The 25,056-nt window shown below is 44.6% G+C and overlaps 1 protein-coding gene across 2 annotated transcripts in view; it reads right to left on the reverse strand.

Annotated features, from left to right (window-relative positions):
• Positions 1 to 13,069, reverse strand: part of DKK3 (dickkopf WNT signaling pathway inhibitor 3) — a 69,082-nt gene extending 56,013 nt beyond the window's left edge. Inside the window, exons 1-4 of one of the 2 annotated variants that reach the window (XM_069091232.1) lie at positions 12,870 to 13,069; positions 11,676 to 11,973; positions 1,566 to 1,703; positions 889 to 969 (exon numbers count right to left, since the gene is read on the reverse strand). In XM_069091232.1, the coding sequence (XP_068947333.1) occupies positions 889 to 969; positions 1,566 to 1,703; positions 11,676 to 11,951 (495 nt within the window). In that variant the 5' untranslated portion in view covers positions 11,952 to 11,973; positions 12,870 to 13,069. The remainder of the gene's footprint in view (positions 1 to 888; positions 970 to 1,565; positions 1,704 to 11,675; positions 11,974 to 12,869) is intronic. The other variant, XM_069091231.1, reaches the window with a different exon arrangement.
• Between the last annotated feature and the right edge of the window lie 11,987 nt (positions 13,070 to 25,056).

Genomic DNA, 25,056 nt, shown 5'->3' on the forward strand with positions numbered 1-25,056 from the left:
GGTACCTGTATGATGCTGGGAAAGTCACTTAGCTACTCTTGGCTTAGTTTCCCCATCTGTAAAATTGGAGGAGTTGAACTAGAGGAACTTTAAAGTCTATTCCAAGTCAAAATACAACAATCCCATCCCTGCTATTGGCTCAGATCCCACTTCAGCTTGTCTCTTAATCATTAGTTCTAATCCATGAATGGGCCACCATGTTTTCTGAGCATAAGATATTGGGGAATACCTCAGTATCAGGACAACCTGTATAGTTCTGGGTAATCAGAGGTTGACACAGGAGCCAAGTTCTGGAAGGGCTGGAAGCCCCTCTTCCAACTCTAAGTCTGTGCTTTCTTGGCATTGCCCTGTCTGATAGTGGATGGGCTTATACTGTTAAACTTCATGGCTTAAAGGAACCTGCCATGTTGGTAGTCCATGGTGCCTAAGTCCTTTGGCTCCTGCCTTATCTTACTGGGGTCCCAGGCCTCCATGGAACTTCCTAGACTGCTTCACTCTATGACACTAAGCACATTCCCCTTCTTGCTGTCAGCTCCCCTCCATGTGTTCTCCTTCCCCATTAGAATGTAACTTCCTTAAGGGCATGATTGCTACTTGCTTATACTTATATCCTCAGCTCTTAGAACAATACCTGGTATACAATAAATGCTTTCTCTGTCTAGCTATGGCTTCTGCGGTCCCTTCCAGATTTAAATCTGTGATCCCATAACCCTCTCCCCTCTGCCCTCATTTTTCTCATCTGAAACATAACAGTATTGGATAAGATGACCTCTTCACATCCTTTCCAACCTTAAATATAATCCTGTCTTCTTGCTCAGGGTAGAAGCCAATGCTTGGGCTTGATATTACTGAAATACTGGAAATAAAAAAGGAATAGCCAGTACTTACGTGATTCCTTTTCTCATCATCCTTTACGGTGGTAATAATGGTCTCTGAAACAACTGTTTGTCCAGTTTGATTGTTGGTTACCTAGGATGGAAACATTGGCACAGTAAGGTCAAATGGAATATAAAATTCCAAATTCATCCAACAAGTCAGTCCCAATGCTCCCGTCCTTTCCTGAGGGAGACACATCTGGAAAAGCAGCTTGACTGCTAACACTCACCCTTTCTTTCACAGTCACATGAAAAGTAATCAGGATTCAGCCCTAAATAATAATGACAATGACCACTGCAGCCAGGCCTTCCCAGAAAGGAACCCTCCACCTCATCTCAAATGCTTTCCCAGACAGTGTCTCGTCTGAACCCCAGGACAGGCCCCTGCACCTGCCCCAGGGGCGTCCCCTCCCACTCTTCATTCAACAAGTCATGTGAAAAGGAGAAATTCATCATTGCCTCTGGTTGTAATTATCATCTCCATGTGGAAACAGTATAAATATTGGTTGAATGAATGGTGCAAGTCTTACAGCCTGAACAGGAGAACTCCACATGGCCATAGGTGGGAGATCTCTCTGCAAAAAACATTTGTGAGACCTCCATATTCCCATGGGAAGCAGCCCCTTTTCCCCCTTCATGCAAGGAGACGTCATGGCTACAGACGTGATGAGGTGCTGTGCAGTCTCATACCTTGTCGATCTCCTGATGCCTGTAGATGGTTTTGTTTCCAACCTTGACTTCACTGTGAGAGTCATTGTGGAAATTGGGAGGCAGATCTTGCAGGATGACTTCTGATGAAGACTTGGTGGCCTCCTCCTCTGCCTTCATCTACAAATCCAATGAGAGTGTGGTGAGCAATATGACTGGTCTGAAAGTTATCAGCTAGAGCCCAACAGACTAGAGGGGTCATGGAAGGGTGGTGCTCATCCCTGCTTAGGACCCAGGAAGCTGTGGTTCAAATCCCTGGTCAGGATGGTGGTATGACTTAAGGCATCACAGTGTAACCAGAAAGACTAATGACCAAGGAGTTGGGAAAGCTCACTCCCAGATTTGCCTCTACTACTATCTCTCTGTGTGACCTTGGATGAGTAACTCCTCTCTAGACTTCACTTTCTTCCTCTTCAAATGATGATATCCAGTTCTGAAATTCTGGGAGTCTATGAAACCCTACTCCTCTACAGCCAGGGAGTCTGAGAACAAGTGTGTTGTTCAGTGTTTCAGTCATGTCCAACTCTACCTGACCCTGTAGCCAAAGTCCATGGGGTTTTCCTGGTAAAGACACTGGAGTAGAGGGGCAACCAGGCGGCTCAGCGAGTAAGAGCACCGGCCACAGGGTCGGGATGACCTGGGGATCGAATCCGGGCTCAGATACTTAGTACCACCCCCAGAAATAACTGGCCGTGTAACCTTGAGCAAGTTATTTAACCCCAATTACTTAAAAAAAAAAAAGACACTGGAGTAGTTTACCATTTCCTTCTCCAGTGTGTCCTCCATTTTATAGATGAGGAACTGAGGCAAATAGAGGTTAAATGACTTGTTCAGGGTAACACAGTAAGTGCCTGAGGTCAGATTTGAACTCAGATCCTCCTGACTTCAGGCCTGATGCTCCATCTACTGCACTCACTAGATAGAGCTCTTTGAAAAACTGCCAGAAATGAAAAGAAAATAATAGCTAACATGTATACTGTATATAGTTATATGCTAGGTACTCTAAGAGCTTTAATCAATCAATAAAAATGTATTAAATACCAATTAGGTGCCAAGTGCTTTCTAATAATCATCTCATTTGATCCTCATAATAACCCTGAAAATTATTAGCCCTATTTTACAGATGAGGAAACTGAGGCAAACAGTGGTTAAGTGACTTGCCCAAGGTCACACAGCTAGTAAGTGTCTAAGGCTAGATTTGAACTCAAGTCTTCCTAACTCCAGGACCAGCATTCTCTGCACCATGCCACCTAAACTGTCTCTAGGACCTGGTGGGCAGGGGATGGAGAAGTACATACACCGTTGCCTTGAGAGATAGAACAAGAAGGTAGGTATCCTGCTGTCATCCTCTGTTTAACCACATCTGGAGGTTGGGTCCAATTCTAGGTAGCACATCTAAAGTGGGGCATTGACAAGGTAGAGTGTTACTGGGGAGAGGCGGCCAAGACGGTGGAGCAGAGGGAGAGGCGGCCAAGACGGTGGAGCAGAGGGAGAGGCGGCCAGGACAGCAGAGGGGAGGGAGAGGCGGCCAGGATGGCGGAGGGGAGGATGAGGCAGGCGATCCCATACCATTGTAGGCTTAGCTTTAACTTGGACAATGATCTCTGTCATCCAGCAGCCGAAGGCCTGCCATGTGGACTTAATCATCTAAGTCCCCACAAAGTACCAGGCATTGTGCTAAGGTACCTGGGTTACAAAGACAGAGAAGGAACAGTCCGTGACTTTTAGAAGGCTGGGGGGTGGCATGTGTACATAGATGGGCATATGAAGGACAGGAATAAGAGAAACACAAGGGCAGTTGGGGGGGGGGGAGCACCAGCAGCGGGGAGGGGGGAGGGGCATGGATCAGGGAAGGCTTCCTGTACAGGATAGTGCCTGTGTTGAATCTCAAATCAAACAAAGCTAAGAGATTCTGAGAAGTGGAGGTGAGGAGGATGTCCATCCAGAGCAAAGCCACTGAGATGGGAGATGGAGTGTTTGTTATGTGTGAGGAACAGCAAGACCGGCTTGGAAAAAGGGTAAGATATACATATTTTATTTTCCTTTCTCTTTTCTTTTCTTTTGTGGGGGAAGGCGATGAGAAGGAAGAGATAATGGAGGCATGAGGAGAGCTTCAAGGAGCAGGTGGTCCCTGGTGGAACATGGCACAGACCAGCCGAGGAGGAGGGTCAATGACAAAAGGCGCTCTGGAAGGAAGTGAGGGATTATGGGTAACCTCTAGTCTGGGAGAAGAAGACAGTGTGTGAAGGATGCAGAAGGAATGGTTCAATAAGATATGGTATCAGGGGATACAGACGTCAGTTTGACGATACTGGCAACATAAGAAGGGCAACAGACAGGATGGCAGCTAGGGGTCTGAGCACAGAACGTTGTTTTTTTTTTTAATAGCATAAAGAAGAGGTGAGAATGTTTTGTAGGTACAGAGGAAGGAACTACAAAGGGCTGTCATGGGGTGAGGGGGGGAAGATCCATCTTGTTCTGCACAGCCCCAGAGGACAGAACGAGATCAAAGGACAGTTGTGGAGAACATTTTAGGCTTAATATGAAGAACTTCCAATTTATTGGAATTATCCCAAAACGAAATGGGCTGCCTTATGAGAAGCTAAGGCTGGGTGGTGTGTGTGTGTGTGTGTGTGTGTGTGTGTGTGTGTGTGTGTGTGTGTGTGTGAGAGAGAGAGAGAGAGAGAGAGAGAGAGAGAGAGAGAGAGAGAGAGAGAGAGAGAGAGAGAATCAATATTTGTGGGCTCTAATACTGAGGGAAGGAATCAGAAATGGATAAAAATCAGAATGTCTTAGTACAATTTTAAACTAGCTTAAGAGAAGAAGGGGTTAGTTTCAAAGAAGACAAATCTTTTCCATAGGCCATATACAGAGAGAGAAGGGTGGGAAGGATAGATTTAGGTGTGGCTATAAGATGGGAACTAGCTAGCCATCTAAGCCAAGGGGAAACAATCCACTTCGACATCTGAATGATCCGATTTGGTCTCCTATATTGGTCAAATAACCAAATAATGAGCAAGTCTCCACTTCCCTTAATGCAACAGAAATGAGCCTTTGTGTAAAATCCTTCTCAGCAGAATGAGCTAAAGGCCTTTTAACAGCATCATAAACCATGGAAAGTGCAGTTTTATCATGGAAATTTTATGCACCCATAACTATTATTGCCCTAGCAGGCAAACTTGGGCATTTAGCATTGTATTCAACACAGAAAGACTATGTAGCTCATTAAATACGGCCCATACACAACTTATTGTTTCCAGGAACCCATTATAGGGGCATAATGTGATAATAGAGGAAAGGTATTCATTCCAGCTAAGAACTTGGGCCCCACGCATCTAGCAATAAGACAGTCTGACAGTACAGCAAGTGATTAGATTGACCATGATCATAAATAGAGAATGTTATAACCTGGAAGGATGGGAGAGGCAGCAAGGTACGGTGGAAATAGCAGGGAATCCAGAGGAAGATCCGGGTTCAGCCTCCAGCTCTGATAGGTTCACACGAGTCACTTCTGTCTGGGTCATAGTATCTTCTCTATAAAATCAGGGGTTTGGACTAGGTGACCTCTAAAGCCTTTTCCAACCTAAATCTGATCTTATGATGACCCTTTCGTCAGACACCTGCATTGCACATGTGGGAAACTGAGGCCCTGAGATGATGCAAGTACAACATTTCACCATTACTAGGACCATAGATTTAGGGCTGAAAGGCACCTCAGAAATCACCTAGGCTACTGCCTTCCCATTTTACAGACTGGGAAACTGAGGTCCTGAGAGAGGAAGTGACTTGCCTTGATAGAATTACTTGCTAGATTATAAGCTCCTGGAGAGCAAGGACTATTTCATTCTTTGTATTTGCATCCCCAGTGCCTAGCTCAGTATCTGGAACATAGAAGGCTCTCAGAAAATGCTTGTGGATTGATTAGCCAGTGGTCATTACACAGTTAATGAATGCCCAAAGTGGGATTCAAACCCAGGGCTTTGTGATACCAAGTCTGGTGCTCTATTATTCCACACTGCCTCCAGCAGAGCTGGGACTATCACCTAGATCCCCCCCAAATCTTTCTACAATGCCTATAGAAAAAATGATAAGCAATTATAACAAGTTTACCAAGTATTTTACTTAGATGACTTCACTGATCCCCCAAACAACTCTTTGAAGTAATAGCTAGGGTTATTATTATTCCCATTTTACAGATGATGCAGCAGAGGCTGAGGTTAGGTGACTTCCCCAGGGCTGAATAGCTGAGGCAGGATTCAAACCCAGGTCTTCCTGATCCCAGGTAAAATACCACACCAAGCTGCCTCTGCAAATTATTGGGAGCAGAAGACATAGTGTCCCCCCTTACTCACTTGCAAGGCTGTCATGTGGATCAAATGCACTAGGTCACATACAAACATTTTTCGAACCACGGCTAGAGTAGAGAACTAGGCAGAATGGAAGCACTAACTGGTGTTATCACCAAATAGTATGATAGGATCAATCTGTAATGCAGACACCTGGCAAGTTACTCACATCTTCCACCAATGATTTGCAATTGAATGCACCTTGGTTTTTTCTCCCATTTTCCAAAACCCAACAGCCTGATGCAGCTGAACCATGTGAGATGTTGAGAAATAAATTTAATGGCAAAATCATGACATAACTCTATAAAAAATTGATGCATTAAATTGAGTAAGGTCTGCATGGCCCCTGCTTTTCAGAAATGGAAAAGACATAAAGCAAGGTGATAAGAACATTACTGCTTTCCTGAAAAATATATCACTCTCCTTACCTGGGGAGGGGGGTGACTACCAGGAGACTAAATAGAAATGAAGGAAATAAGCATTTAATAACCACCTACTATATGTAAGGTGATTTGTAGATATCATCTCATTTCTTCCTTACGACAACCCTGGGAGAAGGATGCTATTGTAATTCCCACATTTTACAGCTGAGGAAACTGAGGCTGACAAAGGTTAAATGACTTGTCCAGGGTCACATAGCTACTAAGTGTCTCCGTCTTCCTAACTCCAGGCCCAGGGCCTTATCCACTATGCCACCTAGCTGCCTCAGGAAGGAAAGGATTAGCAAGATCTAACTAGGAATTAGTCTCATTCAGCTTGCACCCCAAAGGCAGAAGTCAAACAATGAGTGGAGGTGCAGAGGGGTAGATTTAAGCCCTGTAGGTATAGGAGGCTGGGCAGCTAGGTAGGCCAGTTCTGGAGTTAGGGAGACTCATCATCTTCATGAGTTCAAACTGACTCAGCTTCCTCATCTGTAAAATGAGCTGGAGAATGAAATAGCAAACCACTCCAGTATCTTTGCCAAGAAAACCCCAAATGGGGTCACAAAGAGTTGTAGATAATTGAAAAAGTGACTGAACACTTATAGGGGGAAACTTACTACCAACGAGATCCATCTAAAGGAGAATGGGCTACTTCAGGAGGCAGGGGGTTCCTTTATCTCTCAAATCTTCAAAGGGATACTGAATAACCAGTTGACAGTGATATTGTAGAGAGATTTCTCAGTCAGGTGTATTTTGGACCAGTCTACTAAGGACCCTTCCAGTTCAGATTCTATGGTACCAATCCATCATGATGTTAACTTAACAAAGTCAAAGATTTAGAGCTGGAAGGGAACTTACAAATTGTCAAGTCCAACCTGATTTTATAGGTGAGGAAACTGAAATCCTAGAGAGAGGAAGTAACTTGTCCCTACGTTCAACCTTACATATAGCACTTCATTACTTTTACAAAAATTTCCTTATCACAATCTCCCACCTGTTCCCAAAACACTATATCCCATCTCCTGCCTCTATGTCATTGTATAAATGGTCTCCCACGTCAGGGACACATGCCTTCCTTACCTTCACTTCCTTCAAAGCACAGCTCAGATGGTACTTTCTCTCCCTCTTGAAGTTACTTTGTGTTACTTTTCATATATTTTGGTTTTACTTGTAAACATGTTGTAGCATTCCTGTTAAAATGTAAATTCCTTAAAAGTAGGGGTTGTTATGTATATAATTATGTCCCTAGCACCTAGCATGGTGCTGGGAACATAATAGGCGCTTACCATATGCTATTGAATTGAATTATCTCATTTGCTACTATCCTTCAAGGTAAATAATTCTAAGTATTATTATCCCCATTTATCAGATAAAGTTACTGAGGCTCAGGAAGGTAAAAAGACTTGGAGATTTAACTAAAGTCATATATCCAGACTGTGATTAAGGTCACTGGCTACTTCATATTCCTATCTCTCTATCACTGGTTTTTCTAGCATCATGGAAGGTTTTAAACTAACCCCTCATAACACTCTTAGCCAATGCGCATTATGGAACACTAACCAGTAATTTGAGCAACATTTGGCCATTGCAGATCATTTAGCCACAAAATGAGACATGGCCACACTTTGGATTTACATTTGGTCAACCAAGTCATTCCCAGATTCTTTCTAATACCAATGCCTGCTCAGAGTTAAAGTTTCAAATGCCAATTCAAGTTTTATAGAAAATGGGAAAAAATTTCAACACTGAAATAAAATACCGGGTTGGCCTCTTTCGTTTTGGTGGGAATCCACTTTCTTGCCTAAAAGTCGAAATAAGCTAAAGGAAATAGATGAGTCAGCCTTGAACAAGGCCAGGGTTCGCATAGCTATATCTCTCTGAAAATGGAGGCAATATTAGCTGGGCTGACTTTGAAATAACAAAGTAAAGCTGAAGTACTACTTTATGGGCCTCTCTGGCTTCCCTCCGTCTTATTAACCCATTCAAACATCCTTTGGCAGACATCAGGAAATAGAAAATGAGAGTTCCAGGATCTGGACCATTTTTGTATTGGTTGAAAATCAAACCTAGGTTTGTTTGTAAGACATGAACCATTGCGGCAGCTGCCTTTAGCTATAGGATCATGGGATTATAAAGTTAGGGCTCAAATGAATATTAGACATCACCTAGACTGATCTCTTAGCTCTAGAGATGAGGCAACTGAGAGGACTAGAAAAGTTAAGCAACTTGGCCAAGATCCTACATCCAAGACGATAGCTAGAAGAACCAGGATTCAAACTCAGGGCTTTTGACTCTAGGGCTCTTTCCGCAATCCTACATGGACTCCATTTGATCATGACCAAGTTACAACCTCTTAGGATCTAGGTTTCCTTAAATGCAAAATGAAGAGGTCAATATAGATTAGATGATCTGGGTTGATTTCCAGATGATTTTGTTAGATTTCTTCTAACTAAATCTAGAAAGTTTTGACACAAGCTATATACCAACTACAAAGGGACCCCCAAACATGCCCTGGGTCTAGAAAAGACAAAAGAACTATTCCCTTTGGTGAGAAACATCTTGGCATTTAAGCAAAGAGTTATATGTAATACTCTGGGTGAGGCAGAGTCTATATGACTGGGAAATTTTTCTTGGCACTGGATGGAGGAAGAAAAAGGCATAGGGTTGGTCAGAGCCATTCTGACCAAAGAAGAAAGGGGCAAGTCTTGGACTTCCTGTCACTTTGGATCTCTAGCTGACTCTTTTCTGAAGAGTTTATCAACTGAGTCAGCCCTGAAAAAAGGTAGGCCAATGAATTCTAAGTAATTTTAATCCCCAATCTTGGTCCCAAACAGAAAATGAACCATTTCCTACTTCCTGGCAGAGTGGTGAGGGAATAGGGTGCAGTATGGCAAGATACACTGTCAGGTTATGTTGTCAATTGTTTTAAAAATGGATTTTTTTAGTTATATTTTTTTCTTTATTAAAAGGAAAGGTTTCACTCCTAGGTGGTTGAGGTGAGTTGATATCCAAAAATTAATGTGGTGTTAACAAAGAAATGGACAGTATTAAAACTTATGTTAAAAATAAAAATGGTTAACAAGATAGATCAAGGGGAAATGAAGTTTCAAACAATTTAGTTTTCTTATAAAAAGGAAAGAGGCTGCTAGGTTACCCTCCTACCCATGACATTGGTACAGACCTGCCTGCCTTCAGATCCAGGGCTGTGATGCTAGCTAGAAACCTGATTCACAGACCCCGCAGCCCAGCAATACTCAGGAAAGAATGGGGCAAAAGGGCATAAGACTGGAGTGGGCCCTGGAACCCCTAATGCTAGTACCTGTGCCCTTGGCATCTTGTTCCAACCCCAGACCCTCCCTTAGATCTGTTCCTTTGTCTCTGCTCACAAGGCTGCTGTCAGCTCTACCTTGGGCTGTTGTAAGCAGCTGTTAGTTGGTGTTTCAGTTTTTAGTTCTCCCAGCTCTGCCCCAATGGGGACCCAGCTGGCTAGTTCCAGTTGGACAACTCAGCTCCTCCTCTCCTCTCCTGAAATGGAGTGCCATACCCTTACCTGAGGGTGCTCTGCCCAAAGGAAGGTAAATTTTGACGGGTGAAACCTACCTAGTTGTCTTGGAGTTTAGTGGCTAGATTTCTTTCTCAAAGACCATACCTAAAACACAATACGCTCTGGATCTCATTGATTGGACAATAGGTCCCTGCCCAGGCACCACTTAATTATTATTATTAAGTTATTTCAGGGCCCTCCTGGCTCGAAGTGAACATAAATAGTAACTGTTTCTCTTTTGGCCAGCAAGCCTGAGGGACTTCTTGTCCCCATTGTCCACCAGCAAGCCATTCCTTGACTCACTTCTTCAACAGGCCTATTCACTGAAAGGGCAGTGCCTCACTCAAAGTGAGAATTTGGAAAGACCTTAGCTTAAAAAGGTCAAGGTCTCCCGCTGCATCCTGGGCCATCTCCGGTTGTCCTGATCTATATCTGGGCACTTTACCCAGAAGGCTCTGGAGAACAAAGTGAGGCTGGTGACTTTGCACAGCCCTTCCTCACTCAAATCCAATTAAATGCAAGTCATGTCATCATCTCCCTGATGCCATGGTCCTCTTCAAGAACAAAGGACAAAACACACACACACACACACACACACACACACACACACACACAATCTCCCAGCTCTAATCTGTCATGTGCACACAGCTGCCAAAATAACCTTCCCAAGTCAGAGGTTTTCCCCCATCACTCATCTGCTCAAAAATGTTCAATAGCTCCCTATTACCTTGAGGATAAAATCCACACTCCTCAGCTTGGCAGTTGGAGACCTTTCACTATCTGCCTCCAACCTCTATTTCCAGACATTTCATATTGGGTCCTCGTAGACTCTCTGTTTCAGCTGAACTGAACTAGCTATTTTCCAAATTCAGAATTTTATTTCCTGTCTGTGTTTTCCCCACAGCTCTCTCCCTATACTCCTATGCCCAGAATATATTCCCTCTTCACTTTTGCCTTTTCAAATCCCTTCTTTCTTTTACAGCTTTTCCTGGTCCCAATTGGTGATAGCTGTTCTCTCTCTGTGTAATTGATTTGTGTGTGTCCTATCCCTCGTAAATGTAAGCTCCTGGAGGCCAGGGACTATTGTATTTGTATCTCCAGAAGCCAGCACAATGCCTTGCACAGTATGAATTCTTAATAAATAATCGCTGAGTTGTTCAGACAGGTGCCTTTGAAAGCCTGACCTCATTTGGGAGGCCCAGGGACAAGAATATTTCTGACTTCTTTTTCTGGTCTCCAAATTGTAACTGGATTGATAACAAAGATCCTAAACCTCCCAGAATCCTTTTCTATTATTGATTCCCCTTTGATAGAGGCTGGAAGTAGCCACAGGGCATCAGATAGAGGAGAAAATACCGGACTGAGGGGATAAGCCCACCAGCAGGAAATCCCAGCTCCTCTGGACTACGGGATAGCAAATGGGGGTTGTCATTATCAAGCTTTCCAAGTAAAGGCTCCTTCCACTTCTTTCTAGAGTCCAACCAGCTCTACTCAATTCTCTCTCCGAAGGCAAGGTAGGTGCCTCAATGGTCCCTCCGGACGGACTCTGGCCCAAGGCGGTTGGGCCATGGCCACCTGCTCTTAGCACAGTTCAGACACGTAGTAAACGGTGGTTGACTGACTGGCTGACCTGTGGCACACATGAACCTCCTCCCACCCACACGGGGCCCCGCCAGTTACCCCGCACCGAGCCCAGCCAGTAACCCCGCACCCGGCCCCGCCAGTAACCCAGCCCAGGGCACGCTGCTTGGAGCCTCACTGGGTCAGCGGCTGCACCCACCTCATCCACGGCGCTCTGCAGTTTGTGCTGCGTGTCTTCCATCAATTCTTCCACCTCACGGAACATCTCGTCGAGAGTGGCTTCCTCCTGCGGAAAGGTGAGGGCAGGCAGCGGCCCTTCTCGCTGGGCCCGGGATGCGGGAGAGGGGCCCGCGGGGAAGGGAGAGGGGCTGGCGGGCAGGGCGGTGGGGGCCGGGGCAGCTCGCCCGGCTCCAGCCAGGAGCCCGAGCAGCAGCAGCAGCCTCGGGAGCAGCAGCATCTTCGGAAGCAGCAGCATCCTCAGCGCCTACAGCGGCTTCCTGTGCGGGAAAGAGCCAGGGGGTGACGCTCAGGTCGGGCGGCTGCCCTGTCCCTGCAGTTCGCTGCCTACCCCAGCACCCTTCCCTCGCCCTGCAGCCGGTCAGCCCTTCCTCCTTTTCCCTACCCAGCTCCAGGAGATGCTCTAGGCCCTGGCTCCGAGCCCAGCCCGGATCCCCCCCTGCAAGTACTGGCCCCGTGGGCTCCGTGCCTCACTCCCCGTCTCCCTCTGGCCTCTTTCCAGGGAAGCCCCCCCAGTCTCTCTTGAGCCCCCATCCACCCTCCCTTCCTCCTTATCTCCCTCCAATTTCACCCCTTCCTTTCACTCGTTCTCCTTCCAGCCTTTCCCCAGGGATATCCCCAGTCTTTTCCCTGAACCCCCTCCCACACTGTCCCCTTAAGTCCTCTTCCAGCCCTGTCCCTTTTCCCTCCCTCCCCATTTACCTCCAGTCTTCTCCCCTCCTGTTCTCCCCCCCATCTTGCTCCTTCCAGCCCCTCCCCAGGGATGCCCCGTCCCTTTCTCCGAACCCCTCCCAGAGTTGTCTCCCTCCATTCTACGCCTACTCCCTTCCCCCTCCCTCCAATCTCACCCTTCATTTTCCCCTTCCCCCGGCTCCCTCTAGCTCCTCCCCAGGGATGCCCCCAGTCCGTGGCTCAGAGTCTTGTCCCTTGTCCAAGGGCTGCCGCCTCCCCCCATCCTCCCCACACTGAGGTCCCTGCCTCCGCAACAGTCCCGACTTTCTGCCCCCCTTCCCTAGCTTCTTCCAGCTCCTTGCCTTCTGCGTCTGGTCCCTAAGGATACCCCCTCTCATCCCCTCTCCCAGCTCGCTCGCTGCCTACCCCAGATCGGGCCTCCGCCACCGCCCCCCTGTATCGAGATGGCCTTGGCTTGGCTGACCTGCACTTCCCTGAATGGCCGCCGCCGCCGGGGCTGTGGGGAGAACCGGGCGGCTCCCACGGGTGGCCGGAGCAGGAGGGCCGGACCCAAAGGACAAGGAGATGCAGCGTCTGGTACCCGCCTGAGATCCGTCTGCAGCAAAGCTTGCTCGTCAGCCTGCCTGCCTGCCTGCCTGCCAGTCTGCCGGGCAGTCGGATCGGAGGCGGGCTGTCTGCGCAGCCCTCCATGATTGGCTGGAACCCCGGTACTCCTGGGGCGGTCCGAGATGCCTGGGAGAGGGGCGGGGTGGGGCGGGGAGGGCTGAGGGGTCCCGGGGCTCCGATAAAGCGGAGTAAGACGCACCCGCAATTACTGAGTCCTGGGTACTCCCCTCTCCCAGCAGCTACAGCTGGGTTGGAGCTCAGGGAGCCCAGATGGACCCAGCACCCAGGGGTCTTGGTTGCGCGATGGGCAAATGGTGCAGAGGAGGGGGAAGCCCTGGCCTAGGAAAGAGGAAAGCTGTGCTCTAGTTGCAATTCTGCCATTAATTGGCTGCATGACCTTGGACAAGTCCATTGCCTCCTTTTCCCCCACCCCCCACAACTCAGTTTTCCCACCCCAAAGAGATTAGTGACATCTTTAAAGCTTATCAAAATCCCTGGAGTTCTACCTCCACGGAACAATCAGTGTAGACCAAGGACGACCAAGGACTATTCGACCTCCACCAAGCCTTGACATCAAATGAGAACCCAAATTAGCAGAGAGGCAAGACATGGGGGTGGTAGGGGTAAGAATCAGTCTTCCAGTGCTTTGGCCTAAAAGGAAGGACTTTTTAAGGGAGCACCACCACTGAGAACCAGGGCTTCAATCCCAGATGAACCCATACCAAACCCACCTCATTTCCTTTTCTTTTTCTTTCTTTTCTTCCTTTGTTTCTTTCTTTTTTGGCTGCTTGCAGACACTGGTCCTGAGGGCCGCATAGAGTAGTGTTTGGAGAATCTGACTCTGAGTCAGAAAAAACTAAGTTCAAGGCCTGCATCTGACACAAATTAGTGGTGTGACTTTGGGCAAATCATTCAGTTTCTCAGTACCCAAAGAAAACTCTCCATGACTTTAAGTTGAAGAAAAGATACCTCTTAGTAGAGGAAGTTTTCTCCCTGGAAAATTCCCTGTGTTAGTAAATTCTCAGCTCCAGATTCTGACTAGATTCCTCTAACAGAGCAATGGTCTGGACAGAGTATAAATGGACTAACCATCTCTCTTATAAATATTATCTTCTCCCTCCTTCCAAATCCTCCCTTTTTCCAAACTTCTCTGTTACTGTGGAGGGTAACACCATCCTCCCAGTCATCCAGGTTCACTTCTCAGACTAGGTGTCTTCCTCCATTCCTCACTCTCACCTCCAAATTCTAGTCAATTGCCAAATACTGCTGATTTTTACCTTCATAACATATTTTATATGTGCCCCCTTCTCTCCTCTAAGGCTGCTGCCTCCCTGGTGCATGTTCTCATTACCACATCCCTGGATTATTGTAGTAGCTTTCTGATTGGTCTCTATAACTCCAGTCTATTTCCATTCCAACCATTTTCCAATCAGCTGTCAAACTGATTTTCCTAAAGCACAGTCTGACTATGTCACCTCCTACCTATCTCAATAAACCCCAGTGGCTCCTATCACTTCAAGGACCAAATATACAATCCTCTGTTTGACATCCAAGGTCCTTCATACATTGGCACCCTCTACTTCTCCAGTCTTCTTACTCTTTAATCACCCTCACATACTCTTCAATCCAATGACTTCCATGCTAATCCTTGGACAAGACACTTCATCTCTCAGGTCTGTGTTTCCTGAAATTCTCTCCCCCCTCCTCTCCATCTCCCTGCTTCTTTCAAGTGTCAGCTAAAAATAAATTTAAATTTAATCAATTAGTTAAAATTAATTTAATTTAAAAATGGGGGGAGGTTATTGGATTACATGGGCATCAACAGCATGGCAACTCAAAAAAGCTATGGCAGCTTCAGACTGCCTTAAAAGGGGCACAGTAGAGAGGCAGCCTGGTTCAGCAAAGGGGCAACTGATCTTAGAGTCACTAATCCTGGTCATTTGTCTTGCTTCTGACTCATACTGGCTCTCAGACCTTCCAAAATCTCTTAACCTTCCAGTGTTCCCCAGGGTGCTTTCTAAGATTCTCTCTCTCTATAGGTATTTGTTGTTGCCCATTAACAGGAGAATAAGTAAACAGATTTCAATATGTGTGTATATATTAAATATATGATTTTGACATATCAAATCTATGTGTTTGACATATACCCCATACATGTGAATATATACATATCTATATTTGTCTGTCTATCCATCCATCTATCCAAGGTCCCAAAAGTTCTAGAGCAGTTGTAAGTTTGAATAAAGTTTAAAACTGCACTAAGACTTTTGGGACATTGCATACATACACCCCCACACACACACACACAGGAGCAGCACATGTATGTTTATATGTTTAAAAGAGACACAAAGATCGTTACTACTTCCCTTACCTTCTACAGTGGTGTCAGACTACATCTAGAGTATTATGTCCAGTTCCGGATGTCCCACTTAAAGACAAGCAATTTCCCTCACTTTGCCTAAAGGCAGAAGGGTCTCCAGTTGATTCCTACATTTAGTCTGTCAATCAAAACTGATTTATTGAATCAATCAATAAACATTTATTAAGCCCCTATTATGTGTCAAGTAATGTAATAAGTGCTGGGGATTAAAAAAGAAACAAAAGATAATCCCTGCCTTCAAGGAGTTTATAATCTTACAGGTGGTTACAACATGCAAACAAAAATATACAAAGCAAGATATATATATATATATACACAGGATAAATCTTCATCATCCATTGGCTGTTGTCCTCGAAGAGGATCAAAATAACATCACTCTGTTAGAGTTAAGCTACAGTGTGTCCAGCTGTGGCTGATCAGACCAAGGTGGGCTCAGAAGGCTCTACCACAGATGGGACACAAATAGTCCATGTGAACATTTGGGATGGATTCTCTAAATCTTCCCACCTTGTGTTTCTTTTGAATTATTTCAATTCTGCTTTGCTCCTGGAGTACAGCACCTTCTCTGATGTGGGCATGCCATGCTGAGCGTTCCTGTGCCAGTGTTTCCCATGTCACACAATCAATTCCAAAGTTCTTAAGAGAGACCTTGAGAGTGTCCTTGTATTGATTTTTCTGACCAGCATGTGAGTACTTGCCCTGTGTGAGTTCTCCATAAAATGGTCTTTTAGGCAATTAACAGAAGGAAAGCACTAGAATTAAAAGGGAATGGGAAAGACTTCCTGTGAAAGAAAGGGTTTTATTTAGGACTTAAAGGAAGCTAGAGGAGGGAGAATATTGTAGGCATGAGGGACAGTCAGAGAAAATGCCTAAAGTCAAGAGATAATGTCTTGTAAGAGGAACAGCCAGGAGGCCCCACTGTCACTGGATCAATGACAAGCTGTGTGCAAGAAGCTTGGAAAGATAGGAGGGAGCTTGGATATGAAGGTTTCCCTTCTAGAGTCCCTTTAGGATTCCTAATCCTAATCAAGTGAGATAACATTTGTAGAATATTAGCACATAGTAGGTGCTTAATAAAGGTTTGTTATCTTCCCCTTCATAATCAGTCTCCAGACTTTAAGTCTAAGAATAGAAACACACCTATCTCTAACAAATATATTTGAGCTCCCTTCTTCAAACTCAGCAGTGCTATTGGTTAAGGAGATAAAAGAAACAAGTTAACTCTGATTTAAAGTACCCATCCTTTCCCCTCTCTGGTTCCCCAGGGCACATGGCCAAGCTTCTGCCTGGGCCCCAAATGCTGCATGTGGGCAAAATGCTTGGGATTGTAGCCCAGATTAGAAATGTGGCAACCAAAGCTAGCTGCCCGCCACAGAGGAAGAAAAAACATGGCGATTAATGCAAAGACAGGCACAGCGCCGAAGGCCTTCTGAACAGTCATTTTCCTGACATCCTCAGTCAAAGAAAGCCCTATAATATTTCTCTGTTCTCAGGGACTTGCTGGTACAGAATTGGTTCCCATTGGCAAAGTCACAGCTCCTCCCTGAAGCTTTTGATCACCCCACCCCTCACGTTAGGATGTAAGCTCTTTGTGGAGGAGGGACAAAAGATGCTTCAGGATGAAGCATCCCAGAGACTCACAGGCATCCTGTAAGCCACTAAGCATTGTGCAACATGCCATGACTCAGGAGGAAAATTAATGGCACTCAGAAGCTGATTAAGTGAAAATGGAGAGGGAGAGTGAAGAGCCTAAGATGACTTTATAATAGCTAGAATCCCAAGCACTTTGGCAATGTGTAGCATGTGGGACCAAGGCATGAGCTTGGGCATGTGCTGGGGGAGCGGGAGGGGAAGAGCAGGGGACTTTGAATCCTAGTTAACTATAGGAGGCTCTTTAATTACCGGGTGGGGGGGGTCCAAAAAGGACTCCTTGAGGGACTGTCTTTAGCCTCTTTTTGTGTCCCTAATGAAGCATAGCACCTGGGACGGTAGATACTTAAATGCTTATTGATTGATTGATACCCAGGAAAGTCAAAGGCAGGGGTAGTTTTCATCTGTACAAAAGCAGATATAGTAGCATTTCTGTGCCAGTAAAGAACTGGAAACAAAAGGAGTGCTCATTGACAGGAGAATGAGTGAACAGATTTTGATATATGAAAGTATTGGAGTAATAATAATAGCTAACATTTTTATATAATCTACTGTGTGCCATCCATTGTGCTGTGGGCTTTATAAACATTAGCTCAGTTGATCCTCACAACAGCCCTGGAAGACAGGTGCTATTATTATCCCCATTTTTCTAGCTGAGGGAACTGAGTCAAAATGACTTGCCTGAGGTCACACAGCTAATAGGTGTCTCAAGCTGGATTTGACCTAAGGTCTTCCTGACTCGATCCAGGTTCTATCTGCTGTGTTACCTAGGTGCCTTAACATTGAGGTGATGTAAGAAATGATAAACTTGGGAAGACTTGTCTGGACTGCTGAAGAGGGATGAAATCAGGATCAGAAGAACAATGGTGGCAAAAGAATGCTGAAAGGCAATAGAACTCTCATGGATACAGGAACCAATTTTTGTGAACTAACTGTTGATGAAGCAAGCCACCCTCCTGGTGGAGAGGTCAGAGGGTCATAGACCAAGAGCTGGAAGGAAACTCGGAGGTGGAAGGCTGTCGGTACAGAGTGAGGAATGCATCAATCAGCAGATATGGCCAATGGGTGGACTTGTTTTGCTTTAGACTGCTTTTGTTGGGAAGCTTTTTTACTAAGGGAGGTAGGGAAATCTTATTGGAAAGTGGTAGCAATATTCCTGAAAAGAACATCGTGAAAATATAAAAAAAAAAAAAAAGAAAATTATGGGGAAACTCTCCACAGGGCAGGGCTGAGTAAGCCTTACCAAGCTGTTCTGGGCTCTCCACCCTCCCTCTCAGCCCACACTTAATCAGCTTCTGAGTGCCATTAAATTTCGCCCCGCTCCCCCCCCCCCCCCCCCCCCCCCCCCTCCCCTGTTAGGCAACACTTGGTAGTCCATAGCATGCCTTCGAGTCTCTGGGATGCTTCATTTTCCATAGCATTAGGGAAAGCTATCATCTTTTAGAACCTATCTAGTCCAGCCTTGTGGATCCCAGCTCCCCCATAACTCCCATCTAGTCCCTCCTTCCCTTCCTCATGGTCATCACTTTAGTCCAGACCCTCTTTATCTCTCCCTTCGTCTTCACTAGTCTTTTGCCCTCTAGGAGAGTATTTGGGGGTTCAGTGGATAGAGCTCTGTGCTTAGAGTCAGGAAGACCTGAGTTAAAATCCAGCCTCAGATACTTACTAGCTGTGTAACCCTGGGCAAGTCACATAGCCGTTCTCTGCCTCAGTTTCCCTATCCGTAAAATGGGGATTAATGTATCGCCTACCTCCCAGGGTTATTGTGAGGATCAAATGAGACATTTGCATAGTGCCTGGCACATTTTCCTCCCTTCTTTACTTCTTTGAAAACAACTCAATAAGCATTACACTTACTATGTATAGACCCTAGGGGATACAAAAACAAAACAGTCATGATGAAAAATGCTATTCATCCCCAGAGAAAGAACTGATAGTGTCTGAATACAGATTGAAGCATACTTTAAAAAAACAACTTTATTTTTCCTAGAGGTTTTTTTGTCTGTTTTCTTTCACAGCATGACTATTATGGATATGTTTTGCATGAGTACACATGTATAACCTATATCAAATTGCTTGCTTTCTCCATGGGGAGGAGGGGAGGGAGGAAGAGAGAGAATTTGGAACTCAAAGTTTTAGAAATGAATGTTAAAAATTGTTTTTACATGTATCTAGGGAAAAATAAAATACCAGATAGAAAAAAAGTCCCTGCTGTTAAGGAGTTTATATCCTACTGGGCAGGAGATGGGAGAAAGCACATACTATAGGTATATAAGCAAGTAATCCAATCCAATAAACACTTAGTAAGCCCCTACTATGTGCCAGGCACTGTGCTAAGGATACAATTAATAAAAAGAAAGACAGCCCCTGCCCTTAAGTGGCAGAGAGAGGAGTCGCACCAGCTGGTAGGTACTGTCAAGGGGGCATCTTGTCCCCTGGAGTTAAAACCAGGCAAAGCAACAGGTGCACAGTGGAATGAGCTGGAATTTCTGCTATCTGTAAAGGAAGGCACTGGGAGGAGTTTGGCACTCCACTTTCCAGTCTTCCAATCAGAGGGGAGGGTATAAAATAAAATTAAAACAAAACAAAACAAAATATAGAGGTAGGTAAGTGGCATACTAGATAGAATGTTGAACTCATGGTGAGATAGACTAAAGTTCAAATCTTGCTTCAGGCACCTACTAGCTATGTGACCCTGGGCAAGTCACTTAAACTTCTCGGTGCCTTAGTTTCCTCATCTGTTATTGTGAGGATCAAATGAGATAGCAAATTCAAAGTATTTTGTAAAACTTAAGCACTACAAAAATGCTATGTATTATTATCATTGTTATTAATAATTCAGTAAATTTAAAGTAGCCCTTCCTGCTGCCTAGTTTCTAGAAGGTGGGTTGTCTTCTCCCTCTATATTATTACCTTGGAGTTCGTACCAGCTCCATGAATTCAATTGTTGTTACTGTTTGTCCTTCTTTGTCAAACAGGACCAGTGACAATCATGGGTGATGTCTTGACTTGTGTGCCATGGATTCAATCACCTTCTGGCAATGATTCTTAGATCAGCTTATCCACCCCTAACCACTCTTCCGAGCTCCAACTCTCCAATTGTCTATTGGACATCTTGAATTGGATGTCCTATAGACATCTTACATTCAACATGTCCAAACATGAACTCATTATTTTTACCCCCAAGCTCTCCCCTCTTCCCGATTACTATTGAGGGTACCACCATTTTCCCAGTATCCCATTCTTACAAACTAGGTGTCATCCTCAACTCCTCACACTCTCTCATCCCCTCGCACCCCCATATCCAACCATCACCAAGTTCTATCAATCTTAACTTCATTTTATCTCTTATATATGCCCGCTTCTCTCCTTTGACACTGATACCACTTTGGTCCAGGGATGAGGAACCTGTGACCTCAAGGCCACATGTGGCCTTCTAGGTCCTCAAATGCAGACCTGTAACTGAGTCCAGGTTTTATAGAACAAATCCTTGTAAGGGTTATGGGATTTAAAGATCTTTCATGCCCCATTGGACTTGCTGATGTAGCAGGAAGGGGTGGAGCAAGAGGAAGCAGAAGCCAAGTGAGAGGCAGCAGTGGTGTGAGAGTGGCAGCAGCAGCAGAGGCAGCAGCAGTCCCAAGGTGGAGGTGGAGGTGCAAACCCCTTTTTGAGCCAGCCAGAATTTCTGCTAAGGACTCCTGCTGAGGACTGCCAGGGGCTGGAGCTGCTGGGAGCATGCTTCCTGGACGCTGGGTGGTTGCTGTGAATGGGGAGAGGAGGACCTTTGCCTGAAGTAGCCTGTTCTGTTTTAAAGGCTTGAGAATGTGGGTGCTTTCTACTTTATCTACCTGTGCCAATTTCATAACTACTCTGATGGCTTTGACTTTCTGGTTTGGGGACTCAGTCTTTTGGTATTTTAATAAATGTTCCAGCTTTATTGCCCATATAGAAAGCCTGATATATTTTGTGATTGATAACTACATCAGCATATCTGCAATTTCCGTAGGCATTGTGAATATTGCATCGCTGATATAATCCCCTTAATAAAAGGATTTGTTCTGTAAAACTTGTACTTAATCAAAAGGCCACACCCAACGACCTAGAAGGCCCCAGGTTCCCCACTCCTGGTATAGGCCTTTATCCCCCTCATGCCTGAACGATGACAATAAACTTCTAGTTGGTCTTCCCACCTCTTCTCTCCCCACTCCATTTCCTTCTCCACTAACTGTCCAAGTGAACTTTATACAGCACAGTTCTAACTATGTCACCCTCCTGTTCCACAAACTCCAGTGGTTCCCTATTTACCTTCAGGGTCAATTTTAAATTCCTTAGTTGGGCTTTTAAACTTGTCCCCCAGCTCCCTTTCCAGTCTTCCTACACGTTAAGTAACCATACATACTCTGCAATTCAGTGACACTCGTCTCCCTTGCTGGTCCTCCCACAAGATGTTCCATCTCCTGACTTTGTATTTTCACTATCTGTCCCCCAGCTGGCCTGCTCTCCCTCCTCATCTCTACCTCTTGCTTTCCCTGGCTTTCTTCAAGTCCTAACTAAAACCCCACCTTCTGGAAGAACCTTTTCCTGATTCCCCTTAATGCTAATGGCTTTCCTCTATTGGTCATCTTCTATTTATCCTGCCTGTGTTTCGTTTGCATGCTGTCCCTCATTGGACTGTGAGCTCCTGGAGAATAGAAATACCTTTGCCTTTCTTTGTGCCCCCAGCATTTAGCACAGTGCCTGGCATGTACATAGTAGGTGCTTAATAAATGCTTATCAACTTGTTAACTTGCCTATCATTTCTACCACTCAACTCCCTGACATAGCACTGGATCATGTACACAGTGCATGCAGCACAGTGTGCCCTCACACACGTGTGTGTGTGTGTGTGTGTGTGAGACAGAGAGAGAGAGAGAGAGAGAGAGAGAGAGAGAGAGAGAGAGAGAGAGAGAGAGAGAGAGAGAGAGAGAGAGAGAGAGAGAGAGAGAGAGAGAGAAAGAGAGACAGAGACAGAGAAAAATAGGGACAGAGGCATAGAGACAGACACAAAGAGAAAGATCTACAGCTGGGAGCTGTCACTGCGCTATCAGGGATGAACAAGCTATGGGAATGATCATAACCTTAAACCTGTAAAGGACTCAATCCAACCTATTTTACAGATGAGACTGAGGTCCAAAGGGAAAGTGACATACTGAAGTTCACACAGATAGCGACTGTTGAGCAGATGTCGGGAAGGGGAGAGACAGAGAGAAAGACAGACAGACAGACACTGGGTATTATTCCCCCTCTCCTCCAGGCTAACTTTTCTTCCACCTCTGGGCCAGCTAGGATTCTATGACTGAGCAGGAACCAAATTCTACCCCTGTGCCCAGCCCTGCAGCTGCAGCCTCACCTCTTCAGCACATAAATGGAATACAGAGAAGGCCCCGCCCTTGGCATGTTGGCATTCTAAATAAAGGGAGACAATTCACCTTAGATGGTTAACTTTTTGTAGGCATGAGTTTGTTTTGTTTTAGGGAAGGTCAGACAAGAGGGAGCATAAGTATACAGAGAGTTTCCATCTTTAATGTGGACCAGCCTTCAACTGTTTGTGAGTTGGATGTTGATTTCTATGCGTTCCAAGTACCAACTTTATAAATGGCAGGCAGGTTGCCAGGCCAGTCAACCCACAAAAGCTTAACTCCCAGTGTTCCTGAATTGGAATCATAGCTGCAGAGTTGGAAGGTACCTTAGAGATGAATCAATCCAATCCCCTCTTTTGGCAGATGAAGAAATTGAGTCCAAAGAGGAAAAATATCTTGCCCCAGGTCAACATTGACTAATCAGCCAAGTCAAGACTTGAATCCAGGTCTCCTGATTTTGGGTTCAGGGCTCTTTTCATAGTGAGGGCCATTTAATCCAGTCAGAGCTTGGCTTCCCAGAGCTTTTAGGAGATGAATCATTCTGGATAGCTGATATTTCTAGGGAATAAAGGACTTAACACACTTTGAGTTCAACTACTTTATTTTAATCATGCTCAAAGAATGTCTAAGATACTACACACATCCAAGCCTTCTCAAAGGAACAGTTAGAACAACCTTTCGCCTTTTTCCTTGATGACTCAAGAGGCCATATGTACACGAAAGAAGAATGAACGCTGGTATGGGGAATCAGTACATTCATGTGTTGATACCATATCTCAAGACTCTGCCACTAACTTGCTTTGTGACTTTGGACAGATCATCTTATTTCTGTGAGCCTTAGTTTCTTTATTCTGGAAATGATGAACTTGTTCATTACTTTGAAATAATATTTGCCCTGCTTCCCTCACAAGGCTATTTTGAGAATAAATTAAATAGGGGGTGTGAAAGTGTGGTTTAGTTTATTTAAAGTTAAATAAACTTTAAAGTGTGGCATTGTGGTATAATGGGAACAGTGATGAACCTGGAATCAGGTGGCCCAGGTACAAATGTTGAAATTAGCAAGCCATTTAAGAGATTTGAGTCACATTTTTCTCTTCTGAAAAAAAAATGGTGATAACAATCTTCTTACTACATACTCAAAAGGTAATTGTGAGCAAAAGTCTTTAACAAACTTTAAAGAAATATGAATGTTCTTAATATTGTTGTTCTTTCGAGAAGTCAACAAGCATTTAATAAGCACTTATTACTATGTTCCTGCCCTCAAAGAGCTCCTAGTCTAATGAGGGAGTAAATGTGTAAACAACTATGTATAAACAAGATATAGACAGGATAAATTAGGAGTAGTCTCAGAGGAAAGGTAGATCAAGGAGGATTGATAGAGATTAAGGAAGATCAGGAAAGGCTTCTTGAGGAAGGTGGGACTTTGGATGAGGAAGGTGGGGAAACCAGGAGGCAAAGAAGAAGGGAGAGAATTTCAGTTAATGAAAATATATGCCAATAAAAATGAAAATGGAATGGCATATTAAGGAACAGTGAGGTGACCAATGTTCCTGGATCTTTTTTTTTTCTTTCCTTTCCTTTCTTTCTTTATTTGGTAATTTTTTTCATTTTCAATTTAAATGCAAAATGAGAAAAGAAAAAAATTGCCATGTAACACAACAGACTGTAAGAGGGATTCAATATAAAACAATAAATTTCCATTTCAAGAAAACCTATACTACACATTGTTTTCAAAGTTGCCCGGCTTTTCTTTGCTTCCTTGCTGGTTTTCTTTGTTCTCTTCTGTGCACTTTATACTTTATTCCCTTCCCCCAGCATCCAAAGAAGGCCACAGTTAAGTGTGAATATATATACATAGATATCTGTAAACATGCATATATATACCCATATACACATATATGTAAGACCATAATATGTTTTTTTCCCTCCCATCATCTGTATCTCTAAAGGTGGATAACATCTTCCTTCATACATCCAAGTCTTTGTAAACCAACCAGTTCATCATTCCCTACACCACAGCTGTATTCCAACCCAATCACATCCAGAGGGACTGTCTATGAGAGTTTTCCCTCCACCAATTTTCATCATTCCTTCTCTTCTTGGCTACATAGGTTTTATTTATACAATAAAAATTTAATTTCAAATAATCAAAACTATCCTTTTTACACTTTAACAATGCTCTCTCCTTTTAATATAGTTGATATAGGATATAGTTGAATATAGCCTGATACTACTGAATCTACTTCCTTTACATCTTTTTTCCCGGTTTTTTTTTAAAGGTCACTGGGTCTTAATAAAGAGGGGATTAAGGTATAGGAAAACTAGATACGCAGGAAGGAGCCAGATCCTAAAGGCCTTTACAACTTCCAGGAACCAAGATGGCAGAGTAAGTAGTAAGTTGCTCTCATTTTCCCTTATAGCCCTTGAAAAACCCAGAAAATACAGCCCCAGGAAAAACCCTGGAACAGTGAAGTGGGCAGAAAGATCAGGTGCAGAAGGTTTTTGACTGGAGAGGCTAAAGGGATTAACAGGAAATGTCCCTCTTGCTGTGGCTGAAGGGAACCAGTGCAGGACGGAAGACCGCCAGGCTAGGCAGCTGCAAGCCCCACCTCAGT

The sequence above is a fragment of the Petaurus breviceps genome, unplaced genomic scaffold, assembly GCF_028583685.1.
Source record: "Petaurus breviceps papuanus isolate PSGF00001 unplaced genomic scaffold, PetGlider_PUasm1.0 188, whole genome shotgun sequence".
NCBI lineage: Eukaryota > Metazoa > Chordata > Mammalia > Diprotodontia > Petauridae > Petaurus > Petaurus breviceps.